The sequence below is a fragment of the Pteropus medius genome, unplaced genomic scaffold, assembly GCF_902729225.1.
Source record: "Pteropus medius unplaced genomic scaffold, Ma_sr-lr_union100, whole genome shotgun sequence".
NCBI classification, from domain to species: domain Eukaryota; kingdom Metazoa; phylum Chordata; class Mammalia; order Chiroptera; family Pteropodidae; genus Pteropus; species Pteropus medius.
In genome coordinates, this window is record NW_024340692.1 from 17608175 (window position 1) to 17630384 (window position 22210).

The window sequence follows — 22210 nt, forward strand, 5'->3', positions numbered from 1 at the left end:
TGGCCTAGTTTTGAATGCTTAGGGATCCAGAAGGAGAGAGAGATCCAGCTCAGCCTTAAACAGGAAGTAGGACAGTTTGTCCATTGGTCGTTTCAGCTCCCTGGAGGCTCATTGTGATACAATAATTTTATGCTATAAATCTGGGAGAACGTTTGGACAGGCTGAGAGCCAGTTGTTCCAGCAACTGCTACTGCAAATCCTTCACTCCCCAAGTAGTTGTTCTCTTTCTCAAATATCCTTCTGTGCAGAATATAGGTTAGTCATGGGGGCAGTGAACTGCTTAATATAAGCTTTGAGCTAGTCAGTATGTCCTCTCTTGAAAAAGACATTTTTTTTTTCTCTTAACTTCTCAGTATTTTTCGGTCACCAAAATCTAAGGGCTACATTTCTTGCTCCTAAATGCATAGAAAAAGTATTTTAAAAAATACTGGTGAGAGACAAAGCTGTCAAGAAGATACGATTTTTCTGGGGAACAAGAGTCCAGAAAAGAAGAAAAAATATTATTCGTTAGTAGTTCAATTTCAATGACATTTTACAAAATGAACCACTTCTGATCAGACATAGGTTTATCAGTAATACCGCTTGCAAAACAACTCAAAAGGAAAAGAAAGACAAAAGGAAAAATCCCCCTCGCAGGAGAGAGAATGAAAGGGGATTCTCCTTGGTGGTTCCAGCTGGTTTCTAACATTGCCTCTGATATAACTTTTTTTTTTTTGGCATGCGAAGAATACTCTGTGTAGTGACCCAAGACCTCTTTAATAATAGATCACTGTTTTGTTAGTCAACAGCTGGTATGTAAGTAACCTTGTTCATGTATGACATCCAGGAAGCAGGAGACTTACACTGAAACTTTTACAGAGGCCGGCATTATAGCCATATTCATGGAGAATGCAAATGGGAACAAAGCAGGACTGGCAGGCGCACATCAGTAAAAGGCTGCATTCGTCACAGATGTCGAGCAGAAGCTGGGTCTTCATATTTCTTTTTTGTCATGCAATTTCTTCTTATCTTATGGCCCCTTCGCACAACCTGTGTATTCAAGGGACCAAGGTTCTCCAGCAGGCTTTGACTACCTCGAATTCCATGATGACTCAGAGTCCATGGCACTCACCAACTCAGCAAATTGCTCAACAAAATGCTTGGACATTAAATGAATTTGAATTAATTGTACTATATAAACTTCAAGAGTGAAAAGCGTCGTGTAGTAAGGATCATCTCTGCATTATCATATTTAACAATCCTCTGTTCAAATACTGGAATACTGTGCAATCCTTATGAGATGCCTATAAATAGCATTCGTGTACATTTTAATGGCTAGGGAGGGCTTTGTTAGGCAGATGTGGGGTTGACATGTTCTAAATCCAAAGTTTTTTCAAGTATTTTCAATAGGGTCATAACATTGATTAATAGGGTGACCCTAAAGTATATACTTGTGCAGGCAGCTCCCGTATAGAAAGCAATTTTGAAAACTAAAGTATAAATGGGGAAAGAAGCTATTAGTAGCAGTGACTTGGGTGTTCTTATAATCAGATACCTACTTTTTTCTAAAAGCATGGCTTGGAGGGTTTAGGCTTACTATCTGTATCTTTTCTTGACCTTAAAACTTAACCTTAATGTTTTCAGTGGGGGAATTTCACTATGAAGTAATGATGTTATAACCCTAAAAAATTTTATAAATAGCATGAAAAAAATACAAGTGTTTTAATGTTAAATGAAAAATCTTACTGTATAAACATGTACACAATTATGACTGTGTTCAAAAGAAAATAAATCTTAAAACTTACATAGAAAAAAAATACCTTAGAAGGAAATTTAACATAAGTTTCTTATGCTTAAGGGCTGTGAGTGATATTTTTCCTACTTTTTTTCTGGTGGTCTCTAAATTTTCTACACTAAACATTTTTAATTAGAATATATTACTTTCACAATGGAAAAATGAACTGGATTAAAGCTACATTAAAAATCAAGTCCAAGATGATTGTTCACTTAGAGATGTAAAATTAGTTTGTAAAAAATATAAAAATTAATTTAAAATATGAAAGAAATTTCTGTGTAAATGAATCACAGAATTCAAGAAAAGCAGTGCCAGACCTAGAGATCATCTAAACTGTGTATTCCACCTAATCAGGTCATTTGAAGGTAAGATATTCAGGCTGAAGAGTTAAAAGCCTGTTCTCACATTAGAAGAGAGAAGTGGAAAGAATACAAGATTTTTAAAAAACAAGTCTGGATTCAAATCTTAATGCTGATCCAAAACTCTGTATCCCTTGGGCAAATTACTTAAAATTACTTAACCTCTCTAAGCTTTAGAGAGGAAAGTTGACAGTAATACCTACTTCTTATGGTGGCTTTCAGATTTAAATGAGAGAGGGGAATGTACAGACATATATTTGCCTAGTACCCAAAGGTGCCCATTAAATGGCAGCTTTTAAACATTATCATTATTATTTGAGCCTCTTTGATTCCTCAGTGGCCCCCAGGCCCCAAGTATTTTGATGGCATTTCTCTTGGTTTTCGAAGAGAATAAAGATAACTGCTGAAATCTCCGTCTGGTGTTTTCAATATTAGATAGGATAAATATTTAAGGCCATGGCATGCTTATATATATTCATATAGATATAGATATAGATATACACACTTTTTTTTTTGTGGACAAGAATCGTCATGATATCATCTCTTTATCTCTGGTCTCCTCCATCTTCTTCCCCATTTTTTCCTTTATTGAAAAATTACTCCAAACCATTTTCTATTCTCAGGGTCTCCACTCTTTGCAATCTCATTCTCTCTTGAATGCACTCCATTCAGGGTTTTCTATCATAGCACTGCTGAAACTGTACTTCCCAAGGTCACCAATGAACTCCATGTTGCTAAATCTGGTGGTGAGTTTTTAATCTTTGTAGTCCTTAATTTATTAGTACAAGATCATATTCTCCATCCTTCTATATATCTGTTTTATTATTTCTTTACTATCTCTTCTTCATTGAAATATAGGCTGACTAAGGGCAGGTACTGCTGTATCCCCAGCTCCCAGAATGGAGCCTAGAATGTAGCAGGCACTCAATAAATGTTTGTGGAATGAATACTGCAAAAGCAGTTTGGTGGACAAGACTACTGCAGGTAACAGACAGAGTTTACCTTGCCCTGTGTGACTTAGAAGTGGACCCTAAGTGGAATGTGAATGAATGTTCTAAGCTGAAGTCCACCCCATGGATGCCTCTAGCAGTTCCTGGGCTTCTGTTCAATGCTAATAATTTGTTGGCATGTGTGATGATTTGGCTTTCAAAAGAGATGCATTTCCTACTTGGATTTTTCTGCCCTGAGCTTTGATTTCATATGCTCATGTTTGTTTGTGATGATGTGTGCTGTGCCTGGCATCTGCTTTGCTTCCCACCCCTCTGCGTGCCCGTGCCCATGGGGTGTCTGGGAGTTTGTTGGCATGTTCTAAACAGGTTTAGAAAATTTTCCTCTCTGAGCTTTCTGCTTATCCTATTGGGGCTAAGAAAGCTACCAAGTATTGCTAAGCTGGCAGAGTGACAGAATTGACTCTCAGAAAGAGACAGAACAGCTGCAGTGGGGATGGAGAGCTTCTGAGGACCAATGAAAGAGGAAGACAAAGAGATTATGGCTCATGGATGGCAGATGGTTGAGGTCTGGTTAGAAATCGGGTTGTCGAGAAACATTTTGTCTTAGGCAGAGTTGGAACATGGGCATTAAAGCCACAAATAAGCCAGTGGCAAGTTCTGGCAATCTCAAGCTCTATCTGTGTCAAGATTGGGGTTCTCTCCTCTATCACCATGCCACCATTTTTGTCCATAATGGAATTTGCAAGTTGGTTCTTGTGAGTCCTGAGTTTTGGGGGTGCTGGTAGGTATGTTACCTGGCTACTGTTCCCTTTCTCTAGAGCATTCAGACATTCCAGGGGCATCTTTCTGAAGGTTCAGGGGCTGAGTGTGGTGTATTGAGGTCTGCCGCATCGATTCTCTGGAAATATAGGTATTATGAGAGGTTTCTGTGAGAGCCATGGAAAAGGAGCTCACCATTCAGAGTGGCTTTCTGACTTCAGTGTTTTCAGAAAGCACTATCTTTGATACAAATTATTTCTCTGTGTTTCCTGCCAGTGAACATGCATGTTTTTGGCAATGTGAAATAGAGGCCTGGGGAGAAAGAATGAACAAATAAAGGGAGAGGAAGAAAGGTAAACGAGAAGTATTGTTTTTCAATTCTTTGGATAGATTATCCATTCTCCCTAATACTCTCTCTTTTTTCCCTTACAGATGTTGTCACAGAGTGAAAAGCAAAACTTTTAAAATTAGACACATCTGTGCCTGAATCCTGACTATTTCAGTTATAATGTTGCCTTAGGCAAAAAATCTAATTTCTCAAACTGTAATTTCTTAACCTGCAAAATTGGAGAAATAACACCTATCACATAGAGTATTGAGTCATAAATGAAATCTGAGCAAAATGCCTAGCATAGAGTCTGAAATACATCACAACCTAAATAATAATTATAAAAATGGGAATAAGGAGAAAATATAGCATCAGACACAGTAGACCTGGGCATCATTTGTTAATTTATTTAGCAAATATTTTAATTGAGGATCTACTTTGTATCTAGAGATGTGTGACATGTTGGACAAGACAGATATGCCTTCGTAGAAGCTAAAGTTTCAGGTAGACAAAAACACATGCAAAACTAATACATGAGAGAATTGCAAAGTGTGATAAGTGCCATTAGGAAATGAATGGTGCAATGAAAGGGAGAACTGCTTTATATAGAGTAGTCAAGAAAGGCTTCCTGGAGGAGGTGATATTCAATCTGAGAATGAAGAATGAGAAGGAGCCAGCCATATGAAGACTGGTGGGAAAGGGTTTCAGGCGGAAGGAAAAATTTAAGTAACTGTTCAAGACCAAAGAAGATTTGGAGGGTGTTTGAGGTACTGAGAGAAGACCAAAGTGGCTGAGATGAGAGGCCAGTCCTGGAACAAGAAGAAAAGAGACTTAGTGGGAAAGTACTGGTAGTCATTTCTAGGGAATAATCTCTCTTGAGAGTCTGCTATTGTGTCCCCTACTCCCCAGACCCCAACCCCAAGAAAATGCTATCTTGTAAAAGATTTCTCTCTTTGGTTACCATTCTATCTTCTACAGTTTTGGAAATGAAGTGCTATCTTTTTTTTTTTTTGAAGTGCAGTAGTTTGCCTGCATAGTATATTTGAATCATTAGCATTTGATTGTTTCTTAGTGTTGTTAGATGAGATGGTGGGCTTTTGTAAATGCTCTGCTTTTCCCCATGAGAATCAAACTTGTTCTCCTCATTTGCTCTACCACAGAAGTCCTCCAGCCCATTTCCTGAGAAGTCTAGTAAAAGGACTCACACTCCAGTTTCGAAATTCAGGCAGCACCTGTTACAACCTGCTGGTGGAATGTCTGTTTTCCCCTTGACCTGGGTCCCCTTGGAGGCCAACAGGCTGCCAGAGAAACTGAAACTCCATTTCTTAGGTCCCAAGTCAGACTGTCCCCACTCTGAGGGCTGAGGGACATAAGCCTCCTCTCCCCTGGGTAGGATGGGCCCTTCCTCACACCTGGACCATGCTGGAGGGAAATAGCTAGGAAACTTTATTTCATTCATATTTAAAAAGTCTGCATCCTTTGCTTTTCAAAATTAGGACAGTAGTCCTTGAACGAATGATGATATAAGATGGGAGTAGTCAGAATAGGCCTGATCATGCCACTTACTAGCGGAGCGACCTCAAGCAAATGATTTACCTTCTCCTAACACATTTTTTGGCTGTAAAATTAGGGACAAGATTACCTGTCTCTTTGTGTTGTGGGGAAGATGAAATTTTAAAAAGCTACTGGCAAGGTAGGTATTGATTTACTCTTTCTTCTCCCCTCCTCTTCCACTTCCCGCCTTCTCTTCCCTTCACTCTACTAGTGACACCTTCTCCTTCTTGTCTATCTTTTATTATTGAAAGACTAATCATTTGGCCTGTACAGGGAGCCCACAATATGGTAGTGAAGCCCCAACACTCATTCTCACCACTTGTTAAAAGTCAAGGCCAAGTGTTTGGAGAAGAGTGTGATCGCAACATCAGGTCAATTTGGTCAGGGCCAATTCCACTTAATTATGCTCTTTCTCTGCTCCAGCCCCCAGCAGGCCTACTTTCAATATATAATGATACTTCATTTGGTGGTATCTTTAAAAAATGAGAAGTTTCATATAATTAAAATTTTGCTTTATTTTTCAGGAAATTTAAGCCCCTTTCCTTGTAACAAATTATGCCAGACCTTCGTTAGGCCCCAAAGCACAGAAGAAAATAGAATGTGTAAGTGGTAATGGTGCAGAAGCAAGAAGTTCCCTATGTTAGGATGTCCCACCTGGCGAGCTTTTAACATGTTTCACACTGGGCAATTACATTAGAATCTCTAGGAGTGGGATCCAAGCATCAATAGTTTTTAAGGCTCCTCAGGTAATTCAAATGTGCAGCCAGGGTTGAGAACCACTGCTGTGTCATTTCTTAACACCTCAAACTCCTATGCTTCTATGAATCATGTGTCTAAATTTCTTTTTTCTTTTTCTTCTCCTTTTGTGTGTGTGTGTGTGTGTGTGTGTGTGTGTGTGTGTGTGTGTCTACATTTCTAAGCATTAAAAAGAAGGAGAAGGAAGAAAAGGAAACTACAGTCATGTGGGTGCCACAGGCCAATGGTATAGCCCATAAAGATAGGAGTGAATGAAGTGTTCGTCATATCGTTATGGAAAAGAAGATGACAGATCAGTCCTAAAACAATGCCTGAGCACTGGCTCCCATAACCGATAGTTCTGTGCTCATAACAAACTGGGATTGGGCAGTAGAATAAAAAATTACAAGAAAGAAAAGACCAGATGAGAGAGGAAAAGGAAAAAAAATAATGTTTAAAATGAACGGAATTAGGAGGTAAAACTTTAAATTCCCTTGGAAGGAGAAGATGGCCAAGTAAAGCAGGTAAAACCCAAAGATCAAAGATAGAGATAATAGTAGCCGCAATAATCTTTTATGCAGTGCATATTTGTCTTCCCCAATTAGGATAATTTTCTCAGGTCAAGGTTTGGGTTCAGTGAAGGCAGATAATAAACTGGGAGAATGATATATTGGGCAACATGTAATCAATAGCAGGCTAATGGCGCTGGCTGAAACCTTGGAATTTGATGAATGTATTCATCTACTGAGCCTCACATCTAATAAGAAGAAGCATAAATATGAATATAGAAGGAAGTGTGGGTAAATGAGTTTAAATGATAGGAGGTATTTTATACACATTGATTAGCATGGAAGAGAAAGCAGGAAGTACCTGGTTTACAAATAACTTAAACATATAAATATGGAAGAGAAAGCAGACACCTGGTTTACAAATAACTTAAACATATAAATTGCCTCTATGGCTCTTTCTCATTTATTTCTTCATCAACCGTCTACTTCCCTTGTCCTATGGCAGACACTATGGGTCGAAGACATAACAAAATTTACAGGTTTGAGTAAATTTTATGTAATTAGAAGAAAAGCAAGGAATAAGCTGGGAAATATCTATCTATTTTGGAACCATGATTTTAAAATTTTAGTCCTACAACCTTTAGTTAAAGAAACTTACTGGGAAAGAGTTAGAGAACTAAGGTAAATTTAAAATGGAAAAAGTGTTTTTGTTCAGCATTCTCTCTCTCCTCACCTTTACCCATCATGAAGATGTGGTAGGAAGCAGAGTCTGGAAATGATTTGAATATGAGAGTTGAAATTGGAAGGAGGTTTTTAAACAATACTCAACAATTTCTGTGAGTAGAAAGTTCTCACATAGAGATTTTTGCTTTAAATTGATTCCCCTTTAAAAATTGTATTTATTTAGGCTTAATATCTATGGTTTTCTGTTATTATTATTTCTAATATATAGGCAAATAAAAACATACCTCTTAAAGTAAAAGTACTAATTTGCATATCACCTGAAACGATCTCAATGCAATCAGGATTCCTTGGAAACACTAGTGAGGGCAATGGGGGTTTCTGATTGGGTGGGTGGTTATATTATGAGAGTTACTCTTTAAATGAGCCATTCAGTGATCGTTTGTTGGTTAGAATAGAGAGAATTGGGGCTGTGACTCCGAGCAGAGACTGATGGTCTAGGTGGGCATGATAAGATCCTGGATTCAAGAAGCAGAGTGGGAACACAGAGTGCAGGCAAGATGTACTGTCTCTGAATCACTCCAGTCTGCAGGAATACTTTCTTAGAGTTGGAACTCAAACAAATTGTCATGCAAATTATATAGTAAGTAAGCTCTTAAAGCAAATAAAATAAAATAATATGCTTGTTTTTATATATTGTTTATATTTTGGTTACTGTATTATTTTTATTTATTTTTACCAATGTAAGAGTATACTTTCTATGTTTTTCTATTATCTCTAATCTACTAACATTTTTTGATAAATATGGCTGAAAAAGGTCAGGGGCATTAAAATTCTATTCATTTTTGTTGGTTATGAGAGAGAATCTGATAGGTTGAAAATCAAAAGAGCATTTTCTGTACATTTCTCTAGTCTTTTCCAATTTGTTTAATTTTTCCAGTTAGCTGAAAAATAGACATAATTCTTGCCCCATTGTTGTGCAGCTCAAATGACACGAGGAGTGCCAGAACTTGTCCATATAAGGCATTATTATGCCTTATATATCATAAGATGAAAGCTATTATTATTAGTTGTCTTGGCAAAAACAAATGTGAAAGCGGCCTTTTCTTCAAATTTCTTCTTTTTCATTTCAATAAATATTTTGTGAGAAGAACAGGGTAAGTTGATGTCTAATTTTGGGCTTCTTGTTAACCTGATTAAAATATTATGCTGGAAAAGAATAATTTTAGTTTGCCCTTGATGTGGAAAGATCAAGTGATTTGGTCACTGTGTTTATATTGTCCTTGTAGGAATATAATGACTGCCGCATAGTGGTGGAGGGAATTTCAGGAATACCAACCAACAATGTATTTTTTTTTTCTCTAGGAATCTCAAAATTTAATGACTATTCATTATGATTATTCCAGGAATAAGAGAAAAAATGGGCTTCTACCTTAAAGACACTTTTAACTTGGTCACACTTAATATTTAGACTTTGGAAGCAATTGAAATATGGTAAAAAGAGTCTAGGACTTGTAGAAAGATGCTCTTGGTTCAAGACTTGGGGATGCCACTAACTAGCTACATGACTTTGGGCTTGTCACTTAAGTCTTTGAGTCTTGGTTTCCCTCTATAAAATAGTGAAACTAATACTGACCTCAGCAAGGTTGGTTGTAGTATCAAATAACATAACATGACATAAAAAATGATCTTTAATAAAGATCATTTTTTATGTCATGTTATTTGATACTAGACATCATCATCATCGTTACAGTAAAAGTATTTATTATTGAGTGCTTATTAGGCTCTTGGCATATATTGACTTATTTAATTCTTTTAAGTAACCCCATAATATAAATATTGGTATTAACTAAATTTTCTGGAGGAGAAAATAACAGCCTCTCAAGAGGAAATAACTTGCCCATTGTTATGTGTATTAAATGGCAGTTCTGGGATTTGAAACCAGGCAAACTGACTCTAAAGTCTGCATCATCCTTATTCCTAGAACAGCGATATTCTAATCATGTAAAGAGTTTCAGAACTTCCAAAAATTAATCTGCAACCCACGGTGTGTTGAGAACTAATATGGAAAACATTTTTAATGGAGCAATACTTGTTATGTATCCTCTTTCCATTATATCATTTAAAATGTTTGGACTTCATAAATTATGTTAAGATGATATTCAAATAAACTTAAAAGAATCTAGGTACAATTCAGCATTGATCTTAAAGAGAATTTATTTCTCTCCAAAAACTGTATTAGAGAGAACTGTTTTCTAGACTTGATACATGACTCTATGATTTTAGGCTTTTTCCCCCTCATGACCATATGGGAGATCTATTGTGCTTGTTTGGTTCTTGATGTTAACTAGGGAAGGTGTTGACTTGCTCCTTCCCTATCACCTGGCAGGCTATGTACGCTCCCTCTGGTCTGTACTCTCTGATGAGCAAAGAGGCAAAATGGAACCTGAAGGTGGAATGACAGGTCACTGAAGTAAAATTGTGCCTCGCTGACAAATTTATCTAGGACTGGAGAAAAAACAAGGGTTACAGTAGACAACATGTCTACTCTAATCAGTACCCGTACTTACTTATAGAATAACTGTAACAATAGCGAAATTATTGAGTGCTTCCTAGGAGCCTCACATTTGTTACACATGCTGAAGTGCTTAATTCTCCCAGCAACCCAGAACAGTGAGGAACTGGGATCTTGAGCAATATTTCCTACTTAGTGCTGAGACTCTAACCCACCAAGGTACACTAATGGCCCCTGTCCGTGGCATTAAGAGTCTTGCATACATCTATTTTTCCAAACAAGAAACATCTTGATGGGATGTCTATCTTTAAAAAGAAAGGAAATCTGTTTAGAAGTCATACTTGCTTGGTTTTATGAATCTATGAAAAGATAGGTAGAGAATTGTTCTCAGTTTACCAAATGTGGTAAGAGAGTCATGATAGGGCATCAACATACACTTCGCATATACCCGCATAAAATAAACAAATAACTCTCCCTGTATTGGAAGGGAGCAGAGTTGGGCCTCCAAAAACTCATTCGCAAGGCACAGACAACACCCCTCTGTTGCCTTCCTTTGTAACTAGGGGAGGTTCATCAGCTCTGGAGATTTAGATTTCTTGAGTGTCTGCCATATATATGCTATGCTACTAAGCACAATTAGGGGTGAGTGAGTACGGGGAAACAGAATAAGGAATCAAATATAGATTCTGCTCTTTAGAGCTTACGTGAGAAGATAGAGAGGCACGTAATAGGGTACGAATGATAAGTACCATAAGGGAGTTATAAATAAATGAGAGAAGAATATCACAGGTATGGATGTGTGGGTTCATGCATGTGTGTGTGCACACATGGGCATGTATGCGCATGGATTTGGCAATTGGTTATGGCTAAAGACAGTGCTTTAAACTTGAACAAATGCAGAGAAGTAAGAAATTAAAAAAATAACTGCAAGGAGATTAGTTTGGTTAGCATGAATGGTCCATTAAAAAACAATGAAATTTAAGATTGGAACTATAGGCAAAAGATTATACTTTACATTTGAAGTAATGATGTGATTGGCTCTGTGTTTCAGCAAGAAATGCGTAGCGTTATTATATAGCAGGGGCCGGGAAACCATAGATTGTGATTAAACTTTGGTCCAAGACCTATTTTTGTATGACCAGTAAGCTGAGAATGAATGGCTTTTATATTTTAAAGAGTTGTTTAAAGTCAAACAAGCAAAGAAAGAAAAAAAAATATGTGGCAGAGACAGTATGCAGCACACAAAACCTAAAATATTTACCGTCATCTTCTTTACAGAAAAATGTTTGCCAACCCCTATATTGTATAAGATGTATTGTTGAGGAGATATTGGATTAGAGGTGACCAGGTAAGGAGAATATAGTAATAGAGTATAGGCAATAAAGTATAGGCAAGGAAGAATAAGAGTATGGGCAAGAGTGAGGAATTTGGAAATGTAGGAGTTTGGAGGAAGACAAGTTTAGGTATTTGTACATTTGAGAGTTGTCTTAAAATATAATTGAAATCAGAATGGTGAATAAAAGAGGAAAGAGCCAAGAATTGATCTTTGCTAAACATTTGTTTATGGAATAGAGAGAAAGAAGAGGAACTAGCAATGGAAGCAGAAAATAAACTGTAAGAGAAATGGCAAGAAAATAGAAAGAGGATCTAGGGAGTCTAACATCATCGAATCCATGGGAAAGGAACTTTGAAGAGGGAAGAGGAGGCCGACAGTCAAATACTATAGAGAAGTTTCTGAAAAGGACACAAACCTGATGTCCTAATATCTTTGCTTCCATTTATTCCACTAGCACATTTTCTATGTCCTTGGCTTTTCTTTGTGTAAAGGTGCTCTGACCAAGTGAGAATGTGATAACATTAAGGTGCTACAGCTTTAGCTGCAAGGATGTAACAGTGACCTATTATTCAAGTTTAGCCTCTCAGGTTGTGTGTCCATCATCTTCCAAATAAAAGTAGATACTGGGTCCCTTCTAATTATTCCTAAACTACCTCTTTTCTATGTCTCTATGTTTATAGGCATCTTTGGAAGCTTTTTGTCTGCTGAGGTTTAAGGAAAAATCAGGTATTTTCATTCCTGTGCACCCTGAATCGATGGACTGGATCAGCATACTTAATAGTCTAATTGCAATGTTTGCTTCCAGATTTTAAAATTGTTATTGCACATGAGAACCAGCTTTAGGAAACAAAGAAGCTTATGTTACTATACCATAAAGACTGTGGAGTGTATTACAAAAGCCCCAAGAAGCAGCCAAGGGATTAAAATGTAAAGGTTCAGAACAATGATTGTAGAGAACAGAAGAGACTGTCAATTAGAGAAGAATAAAAGGCTTGCCCAGCATTATTGATGACTTAGTTGAATTAGAACAAAGTGTCCAAACTTTGGGAGTGATATAGAGAAGTATTGGGCAAACAGGGCTGAGGAACAGAGAAGTGAGAGGACCCAGATGAGGGAAAAGTGGCATAGATAGTTTAGACTCTCAACTAAGCACAGGATAAAGAAAGCTACACTTTAAAATATGTTTCCACATAGATTATCTTAGGAGTTTGATCTCAGGCTAGGGAATTATGGAGAACCTCGATATTCAAGTTTGCCATCAATGAAGTGATGGTAGTGGGATAGGAGGCAGGGTGATTGCGTTTGGAGGGTGGGAGTGGAATTTTAAGTCTTGGATTTTGGAGTAGCATCCGTTTTGGGTGGAGACGTAATTCCCAGGTGTGGGAATGGACAGTGGTAAACTAGGAGCTAGGCAGGTACCATCCTCCACCATGACTAGGTTAGGGCCACACATACTGTAGGACTTACTGAGTCTAACCAGTACTCCTTCACTTTAGGGTATCAAGACCAAATGTACTGTCCTAGCCTGAGGCCGGTAGGTTGGAAGTGGTGATGGGGGAAGGTGTCGGCAGCAGCTCAGAGGCCATACAGGATCTCAGGGAGGCAGGAACTTGATTGTCCTCTGAAAGTAAAAGGTTCTGTGGTTTCCATACAGATGACCAGCTTCACAATGAGCTTGCCACTTGGGGCTCTCTTTTCTTGGTCCTGAGATGCTTTATCACCAGTCCCCTGTCGAGGAGGAAGGAGGTAGAGAGACACTCCATCCTGATGCCTTACATTTGCCCCCAAGTTAATATGCTGCTGTGGATAGTTTTTATCTAATTTTTATTTTTTTTCTCAATGACAATGATGGAATTTAGCTCATGGATTTGTTTCTAGGAGGATATATGTTCTCAAAAGGTGACAGGTTTTAAGATGTTGTTTTGACGGAAGGTGGGAAATAAGCAGAAAAGTGATTTTTTTTCAAGAACTATATAAAGTGAGTAGAAAGTACTCATGCAAAACACCCACCAGTGCATATTTTCCATGAGGCCACATGGCCCAGGGGCCCGTGTTTCACAAGCTAAATATGCATATATAATGAAGTTCTTTATTACATATGTTACTAGTGTGCTGAGATGAGAAAGATGTCAGATTTGCTCCAGAACCAAATCCCTTAGCTGAACTTGGCAGTGGTTCGATTAACCTGAGAATGTTAGGACCCACTTAGTTTGTAAAGAGAATCAAAAGAAAATCGTAGGATATAAGAGGGAAGAGGAACTCCACTGTGCAGTGCTTCTTTGTTTTGCGTGCAAAGCTATGCAGCATGTTGAGGAGATGCTAACTGGGCTCTGCAGCAAGACCCTCCTAGCGTGGCTTCCTGCTGTTCACACATCTTTCAACCTCTCCCAGCCTCAGTTCCCTCCTTTGCTCCCTTCGAAAGAAGAAAAATAACGCCTACCTCATGTACACCTCCTTCATAAAGCATCTAGTACTGTCCACGCACATAAATAGTCCCTCTAAGATGTAAATAATTATAATTACATTTATAATTTTAAAAATCATAATTTCTGCCCAGATGTGGAGATAAGAACAATTTGTTTCTTGTTAAGATCACAATACTTTAGCAGACTGTTAGGAACACCTCAGATATCTTGCAATAAATATCTCACATTAAAATGCAGTTGACCTTTCCAGCTAGGGCCATGATTAAATAACATGACAATTATCAGGCAGAATCCCAGGGAACAGTCCTAGAAAATACCCGAAAAAGCACATTCGGCCTCGTTTGGTTTTACGACTTCCAACTGCTACCTAGAATTTTAATCCTAACTGCCTTTCTAGGAAATTTGCAGGACTGCTGAAACATATAGTTATGACAAGGTTTCAGAGTCGGCATTGGCATAATAAGTATTGGAAAATCAGTGCTTGTGAAAAAATCCATAAGAAAATCCATACGGCGGTATGCAGAAGCTCAGGGTTTCATGTGCCTCCTTGGGCGAAGGAAGGGCTGAGCTGAACAGCTGTGAAGCGCGGCATTCTAGATAGGAGAATGCCAGCAGCACTCTCTGGGCCGATAGAAGCTCTCTTGAGGCACCTGCAGCCATGACTGTGAACCCCATCCACACACTGGCTTCTCTATATGGCAGGGACAGACTACTGAGGTCTGTGGATATTCAAGGATTCGAGGAGTTGTCCCAGTCTCTTCACCTCCACTCCTTTCACCCCAAATCTGGAAGCTGTTGGAAGGCTTCTCACGAAGGTCACATAGAGATTTTCCAGAGAGGGCGCTCGCTTACTTGAATTAATGGCTTCTCAAACTCAGAAATTGCCTCTCTCCATCCCTCATGGCAGTCTCAATGAGTCCCTGTGTGTGCCAGCCATTGTCCTAGGCATAGGGGCACCATAATGAACCGGACGATTCCAGCCATGCCTTGAGGACCTTGCAATCTAGTGGGGAAACTGGTTGAAGACAGCTAGCTCCAGTTCCTCTGTATCCTATCTATCTCCCTGTGGTTAAGCCTTTTCAGGTCTGGCCTGGGTGCCCCTCTGGAGGAGAAATGCCTTCCTGATGTCCCCAGAGATAATCGTTCCAGGATACCAGTGAAGACTTGAAATGGTGCAAAACTCGAGTAATACCACTGTTCAAACTGCTTTAAACTGCTGCTTTACCACCCTTGTCAACAGGTAGGCTCAAATGACTTTGAGAATCATTCCTCCCTGCTGACACCTACTGTGAACCTATCTAGAGTGGATGATTCACTACATTTGCTTCAATGAGACCATTTCTGAATAAAAATATTTCCCACAGAAATTAAACACCACTTGTTTTGAATCCTAGTTCCTCATTTACTGATCAAGTGGTTTTGATTTTCCTCATCTATAAGGTTAAAACGATAATCGTATCTCTCTCATTGGGACAGTTGCAAACATCACAGGAGTTAAAACATGTAATGATTTAACACCCTGCCTGGCACGTAGTAAGTGTTCAGTAAATGTTAGCTCATTCTTTAATTTCTGTTCACCCTCGCAGAAGGCCTCTGTGATTACATCACATTTTTAAGATAGTTTTCCCAGATGTAGGAAGTGTTTTAGTTGCTATTGGAGGACACTTTAGAAACGACACAAGTTTCTAGCATTCCTTGAGAAGGTTTCTCCATTTTCTACCTGTATAGATTAGCATATTAGCCTAGACCCTCTGTCACTAAGATATTTGAAGATAAGCACATCAGCGATTCACTACTCACAAGCAAAGTGAAACTCCAAACCTAAGAGAGGATCAATTAAAGCATTTTCCAGGAGGAAACCTATTTAATCTCTTCGATTCATTTGGTTAAGGCAATCGTGTGAGCTTCAGTAGGAAATGATGCTAAAACCCTGTGAACACACTATATTAAATCTGGGCAGAAAAAGTAGTGTCTTAGCTACTGAGGGGAGGAAAATACAGGAGCCAATGGGGCCTGAGGAAAGTTGTAAGGTTGGCCAGAAAGAAGAAATGGTGCATGATGCAAGAAAATGGTTAAACAGACAGAGGGCACATGGAAAGTGCTCCGCCACTCACAGGGAACATTGTTTACATACCAATTCCTTCTTCTTCATGCACTCCATGAGGATGATGAACAGATGCTGAGCTTGGGTTCGAGTGTATGTGAAAGTCTTCTGGATGGTCACCAACAGCTGGTCCCTCAAAGATTCATTTATAAGTCTGTAATTAAAAGCAATGTACAAACAGATCAACCTAGCTCCTATTCAGTACATGCTACCGAAAAATATTATAGAACACAAGAAAGCATTATGATGATTTACTTTAGACAGGAGTTACTTCTTCCTGTATTTTTCACACAACAGTCATTTTGACTGGGACAATTAAAAAAAAAATAAAACCAGTACATTAAAAAATCCAGTTTAATATCTCAGAACCTAAAAGAATAAAGAGATTTAGTTGTTGTTTTTCTTTTTTTTGTTTTTGTTTTTGTCTCTTTTTCCTTCTTTTATAGGGCGTGTGTCTAATACTCTTTTCCTCAAGTGCTGTTATCAAAAAATGCCTTCAGTTAAACATTAGCATCTTGGCAAAAATTTTGTATGTTATCTAAAGACTTAAATTTCAACTTCATCTTTAATTGTGGAAAGGAAGGTTATATCTCAAGTAATGGATTTTTGAGCTTAATGAGAATAAGACTTATGTTTTCTCTAAAATTTCATATAGGTGGTAGCTTATTTGGCCTATGATTCATTATTTATGTTGAACTTTTGCTGTGTACAGCCAACAAGAATCTGACCCAGGAGGTAACATATTAACCACTTTATTAAAAGAAAGCTTTTATACCATAGAAGAATGAATGAAAGCACGGGAGGTGTATTCTTTCCAATCAATGCTCTATTATTTATTAAATATGGACCAATCATAACTAACTTTTAACTCCTCTCTCATTAATCTGGTGAGAAATGGGCTATCTCTAACAGCCATCAAATGGTAGATAATACAAATTCACTTTATTATTAATAGATACTGTCTAAAATCAAGAAGATAAAACTGCTCTCAAGAACCAGTGACAAAATTGTCATAATTTGACTAGTATTTTAAAATTTATAATTTTCTTCATAATTGAAGTAGCAGCAACTCACAATAGTAAAATATAATTATGATCTCATTTGGTGCTTACAAGAACCCTATAGGCAAAAGATTTATACAATTTAAAGGGAAAGAACATTTTATCCAGAAAGAACCAGATGCTAAAGGTCATTCAGCAAATAAGTGGCAGAGCCAGAACCTAGTTCTTCTGATTCCTTGTCTAGTGCTCTTTCCACTATACCATGCTGCCACTTATTACATGGAGTGCACTACACCACTGCCTCTTTTCATCACTGTGGCTATTTAAGCAGGAAATTATGAAATTTTCTTTAACATTAAAGCATGACTAATTTTGTTGCTTAAAAGAAATCAAGATGGGAAGCTTAAGAATATCTTCATATCAGTGGCCTGCTGTGCCCCAGGATGTGTGAGAATTCACTTAGACCCACTAGGTTGGATATTATGGTGGCCCAACTTTGAGGAGGGTGCATTCCCCATGATAGTATTATATCAAAGGTCCTGGAATGTCACTCAGCTCAATGATGAATTGAGTCACCCTTCTGCCCCTCAGGAAGATTTATATCATGAACATATAGATTTAGACAGAGGATGGTCCAGGTAAGGTTGAAAAATAATACTAGATCCTCTCAAGTTTACTAAATTATTCTGGAGAACTCTCCAGACTGGTGTGGACCAGTCCCAAACCATTCATTCATTCATTCTTTCATTCATTCATTCAATAATTGCTAAGTCATGTCTATTTAGTGCCAGATGCTGTGGTGCATGCCAGGGCTATGGAAATAGATGAGATATATACACTCTTAGCCTTTAATGAACTTTCACAACTGTGGAGTAGAAAAACATGAAGCAGCAATTACACTGTGATTGACAGTAGCAAAGAAGTAGAGAAGTTTGTAATAGTTGCATATAATTTAATTTAGAGAATTCAGGGAAGATTCCTCTGAGGAAGTGCTGTTTTACCTGAGACTCGAAGAATGAATGAGCATTAGCATGGACGGGGGGTGGGTGGGAAAGAGCATTCTTGGCAGACAAAACAGCATGGACAAGCCTATTTTGGAGAAAATAAAAGAAGGTCAGTATGGTCAGAGCATAGAGAGCAAAAGAAAGAGTGGAACAAGATGGAGCTACAGAAGGGGTGTGCAAAGACAAGATCATGGGGAACTTTTGAGATTGTGTAACAGATTTCAGATTTTATTCCTAGGCAGTGAGGAGTTATTGAAGGATTTAAATTGAAGAGTGACATGCTTACATTTGTGTTGCCAGTGAGTTTTCTCGAAGAGTCAGTACATGAGCACTCATACCTCGGCATGTGTCTACTTGACAGGTAACTCATGTGGATAGGTCGAGAGTCCTGCAGTATCAGATGTATATAGATGTTGTACATGATTAACAACAGAAGAGACTCTCTTGATTAGGCACGTGATAGATTCAATCATTTGTCTGCAGGTGCTTAATTTTGATAACAACTCAAAATTTGTTTGCCATTGCTAACCATCTGTAATAAAATCCCAGTTCTCTGAGGTCATTAACTGTTTGAGGGAAACATCTGTCACTTGAATCTAGTCTATCACTTTATAAAAATTGAGGAGTAATGTGCAATTTAGCTGATTGGGAGCTTCAGCAGTTAGGAGAGATGAAAGACACTAAGAATCTTATACTTTTTAGCTCAATTTTGCAGCTGACTTTAGTTGTGGTTTCGGCTAAATAATTTAGCAATAAGAACCATGAAATTCTATTTCTAGCAGTAGAGAATTTTCTAGGTTAGTTGTTTTCCAAAGTGTGGGATGCCTGTCATGATGGAACAGAGATGGTTTTAGGTGGAACACTGGCGATTCAGTTCTTCCAAAGCACTAAGTTATAGTTATTAAACATTAAGTGTTATTCCTGGTTTAGTTCTTTTTCCATCTGATTGCATCAGGAGGAAAAATCTCATTTTTGATGCTTCTTTGCCTTTAACAGCTTCTCAACATTTGCATATCTCTTCCTTTGACAAAGAAATAATTGATATTAAGTCCTATGTCTTTGGCAGAAAGAGTTTAAGATTTTTTTGAAAAAGATCCTGTATAACATTTGACATGTTCATAGCCCATCATGGTTCATGACACTCACCAGGCTACAGTGATAATCTCATTTTATCTTCATAACAAACTGTGAGTCAAGCAGGTTTTTCATGTTGCAGAAGAGGAGACTATGGCTCAAAGAGGTTAAATGATTTGTGCAAATCATTTTAGTGATCTCAATGCTTGAGTTGAGTCTACTGAATTCAGCCTTCCCTCCATGGTGTTGCTTTTCCTAATTGTAATCTATAAATATGTCTTTCAATTTCCTAATCATCTGCATTGGAGGTAGAAATCTAAATGTTTTTGTTGTAGGAAATTGACTTTATTTTTGTAATACAGAGAATGTATGAAGGAAATTAGATGAATTTGGAGAAGATGAAATTGGTAAATGAAGACAATAGCAAAGTGCATTTAGTATGTTGAAGATTATATTTGCTTCTAATTTTTCACAAGTATTTGCTGTGCTAAACCAGATGTTTTGTATTTGGCACAAAAGCTTCCTCTGTCTTCTCCAAGGACCTTTTCTTATTTTGTGGCCATATTCCATAGGATACTGGGAAGCCTGCTTTCTTGAAATTATTGCTTTCCTAGCTCTTTCTATTTTTTTCCCTGCAAAACACTGGAATGATTTAAAAATCTTGACTGTGATATTTATTCACCAGCAAAAATAGAAATAAGCCCATTTTAGATATCTTTTTTTATGGTATTAAAATAGTGATTGGAAATTTCTTGACATCAAAACATGATTATAGTATTAGGTCAAATTTTAGTTCTAGATTTGGGTCTTTGATAAAGTGATACCTATTTATGGAAAGTGTTAATTTGTGGCTCCGTATGCCAATGCTATTTTTGGTATATCTCAAATTAGAAGGTTTCATGATTTAGGAAGTATAGTCACTGAAATGATGAAAATCTTTATACTATGGCATTTGTGTCTCCATTTAAATGCCATACTTGTTATCTGGAGCTTTTTAGATGTCACAGAGTTATCAGAAATAGGTCAATGTTCATCCAGTGCTCAGAGGAACCAACAAAACTTCCGTTTGCTATTAGTATTCTGTTCAAATGCTAGCACCACCACATGTACGTACTTTTTTCATAATGAATTTAATTACCTGCAATATCAGGGTTTTGTTCCTAGATTCTAAAATTAGAAAATGCATTTAGAATTCTATAGAATTCAAAGAGCTAGATGAGGTTAATGGCTTTCAAGGAGAGTAACCCTTCTAATACCCTCTATAGACACTCTCTCTTAATTCATTCAGATACGATATGAGAAAATTTTACTTATCTAAATAAGATTGTTAATAATACCACTGTCTGGCATTTAGAAGACATTGTTTTCCATAGAATCTCTAATGCTCTAAAAAATAAAATTGGATCATTTGCTTGAAGCCAAAGCAAATTACTAAATGGAACATTAAGGGCACAGAAAAATTACATGTCTTGCCTAAGGTCATAGAAAGTGGTATTTTTCTTTTCTTCTCCTTCTCCTTATTCTTCTTTAGTTACCACTTCTTCCAAATGTCACAAGTCAGTCTTAAGTAACAGCATAATTCTTCCCAGAGAGACAGTGCAGCACTATGAGTAAAAGTATCATGGCCAGCAAGGCAAGGCTGTCTGGAGTGAAGCTGTCACTTGTTAGCGGGGTGATCATGTAAAGGTTAGTCTTTCTATGTCAAATTTCCCATATATGTAAAATGAGGATTATAATAGTACTTATCTCATACGCTTGCGAATATTAAATAAATTAATCTTTGTTAATGGCTTAAAAAAGTGCCTGACGCATAGCAAATTTTATGTAAGCACTTGCTCTTATCAAAACCTCTCCTACAAGTCTCTTTAGTAAAGAGTCACTGAACTATTCCTTCTTGTTAAATAGATGACCAGTGGCTGGGGCCTCTGTGTGCAAAGTGGAGCTCTGTCCTGGGATCACCAGTGCTCTGCAAACCTGGAAAACCCAATGGTATAAGGCCACTTCCAATCCAGGCTGGAAAAATAACTTTCCCACTTCAGAGAGGTTAGAGATCACCGGTTCTTCTGAAATAGAGATACTAAGCAGATTTAGGAGACTTAATTAGAGTAGAACCTTGTAAACGCTCCATGTAGACATCTAACATCTATTTATTTATTCAACAAATATTAGTGCCTACTATGTGCCAGGCATTATGAACGAGTAGACAGATGAATAATATTCATTCCTATCATCAAAGAACTCACAAGGCTATACACTATATATGCTGGCAATCTATTAATTGGTAAGGTACTCCGAAGTTTAGTGATGTGAAACAGCATTTATTTATTGTGTTAATAATACTGAGTGTCAGAAATTCAGGCAGAGCATGGTGGGGATAACTCATCTCTGCTCCATGATATCTGGGGCCTCAGCTGAAGAGACTGGAATGGCTGAAGATGGCTCAACACGGGCCATATGTGCAGGGCCTCAGTTCTTTTCTACATGGCATCTGCTGGGGCTAGAATATCCAACAGAGCTTCTTTACCTCCATGTCTGGTACCTTGCCTGAGATAGCTGAGTAAACTGAAGACTGGTTGGCATTGCTCTCTCCAATGGTTTCAGGGGATACAGACTTCTTACATGGCAGCTGGCTTCTTCTCTCAAAGTGAGGATTCTAAGAAAGAGTATTTAAAGAGTTCCAGACAGAAACTGCAAAGCTTCTTATGACTGAAGCTCAGAAGTTCCAGAAAGTGATTTCCTTACATTTGATTAATCAAGTCATTAAGAGCAGCCCCAGTTCAAGAGGAAGAAAGGGATAGACTCATCTTGGTGGAAGAAAAGCATAAATATGCAGAAAAAGAATATATTAATTGTGATCATCTGAGAGATGAGCAACTTCATCAAGTGATTCTGTTCAGATGAGACACTGTAAAACTGATTTTTTCTATATTTCAGTGATAAACAGCCTCAGCTTTTAAACTTTAAATTCCATCTTTTAATAGTTGATTATAATGAGAAGCACAATTTTCTTTAAAAGTAATAGTCTAACTACTCACAAATATTTCCAAAATGTTATTACTGATTTGAAGCATGGAACCTGCAAATATTTTCTTTTTATCCAG

General features: G+C 37.7%; 1 protein-coding gene across 22 annotated transcripts in view; it reads right to left on the minus strand.

The window, feature by feature from the left end:
• TRPM3 (transient receptor potential cation channel subfamily M member 3) overlaps window positions 1-22210 on the minus strand; it is a 263502-nt gene that overhangs the window by 153234 nt on the left and 88058 nt on the right. For all 22 annotated transcript variants that reach the window (XM_039839740.1, XM_039839330.1, XM_039838630.1 and 19 more), the window contains one exon: window positions 16061-16184. In XM_039839740.1, coding sequence (XP_039695674.1) covers window positions 16061-16087 — 27 coding nt within the window. In that variant the 5' untranslated portion in view covers window positions 16088-16184. The remainder of the gene's footprint in view (window positions 1-16060; window positions 16185-22210) is intronic.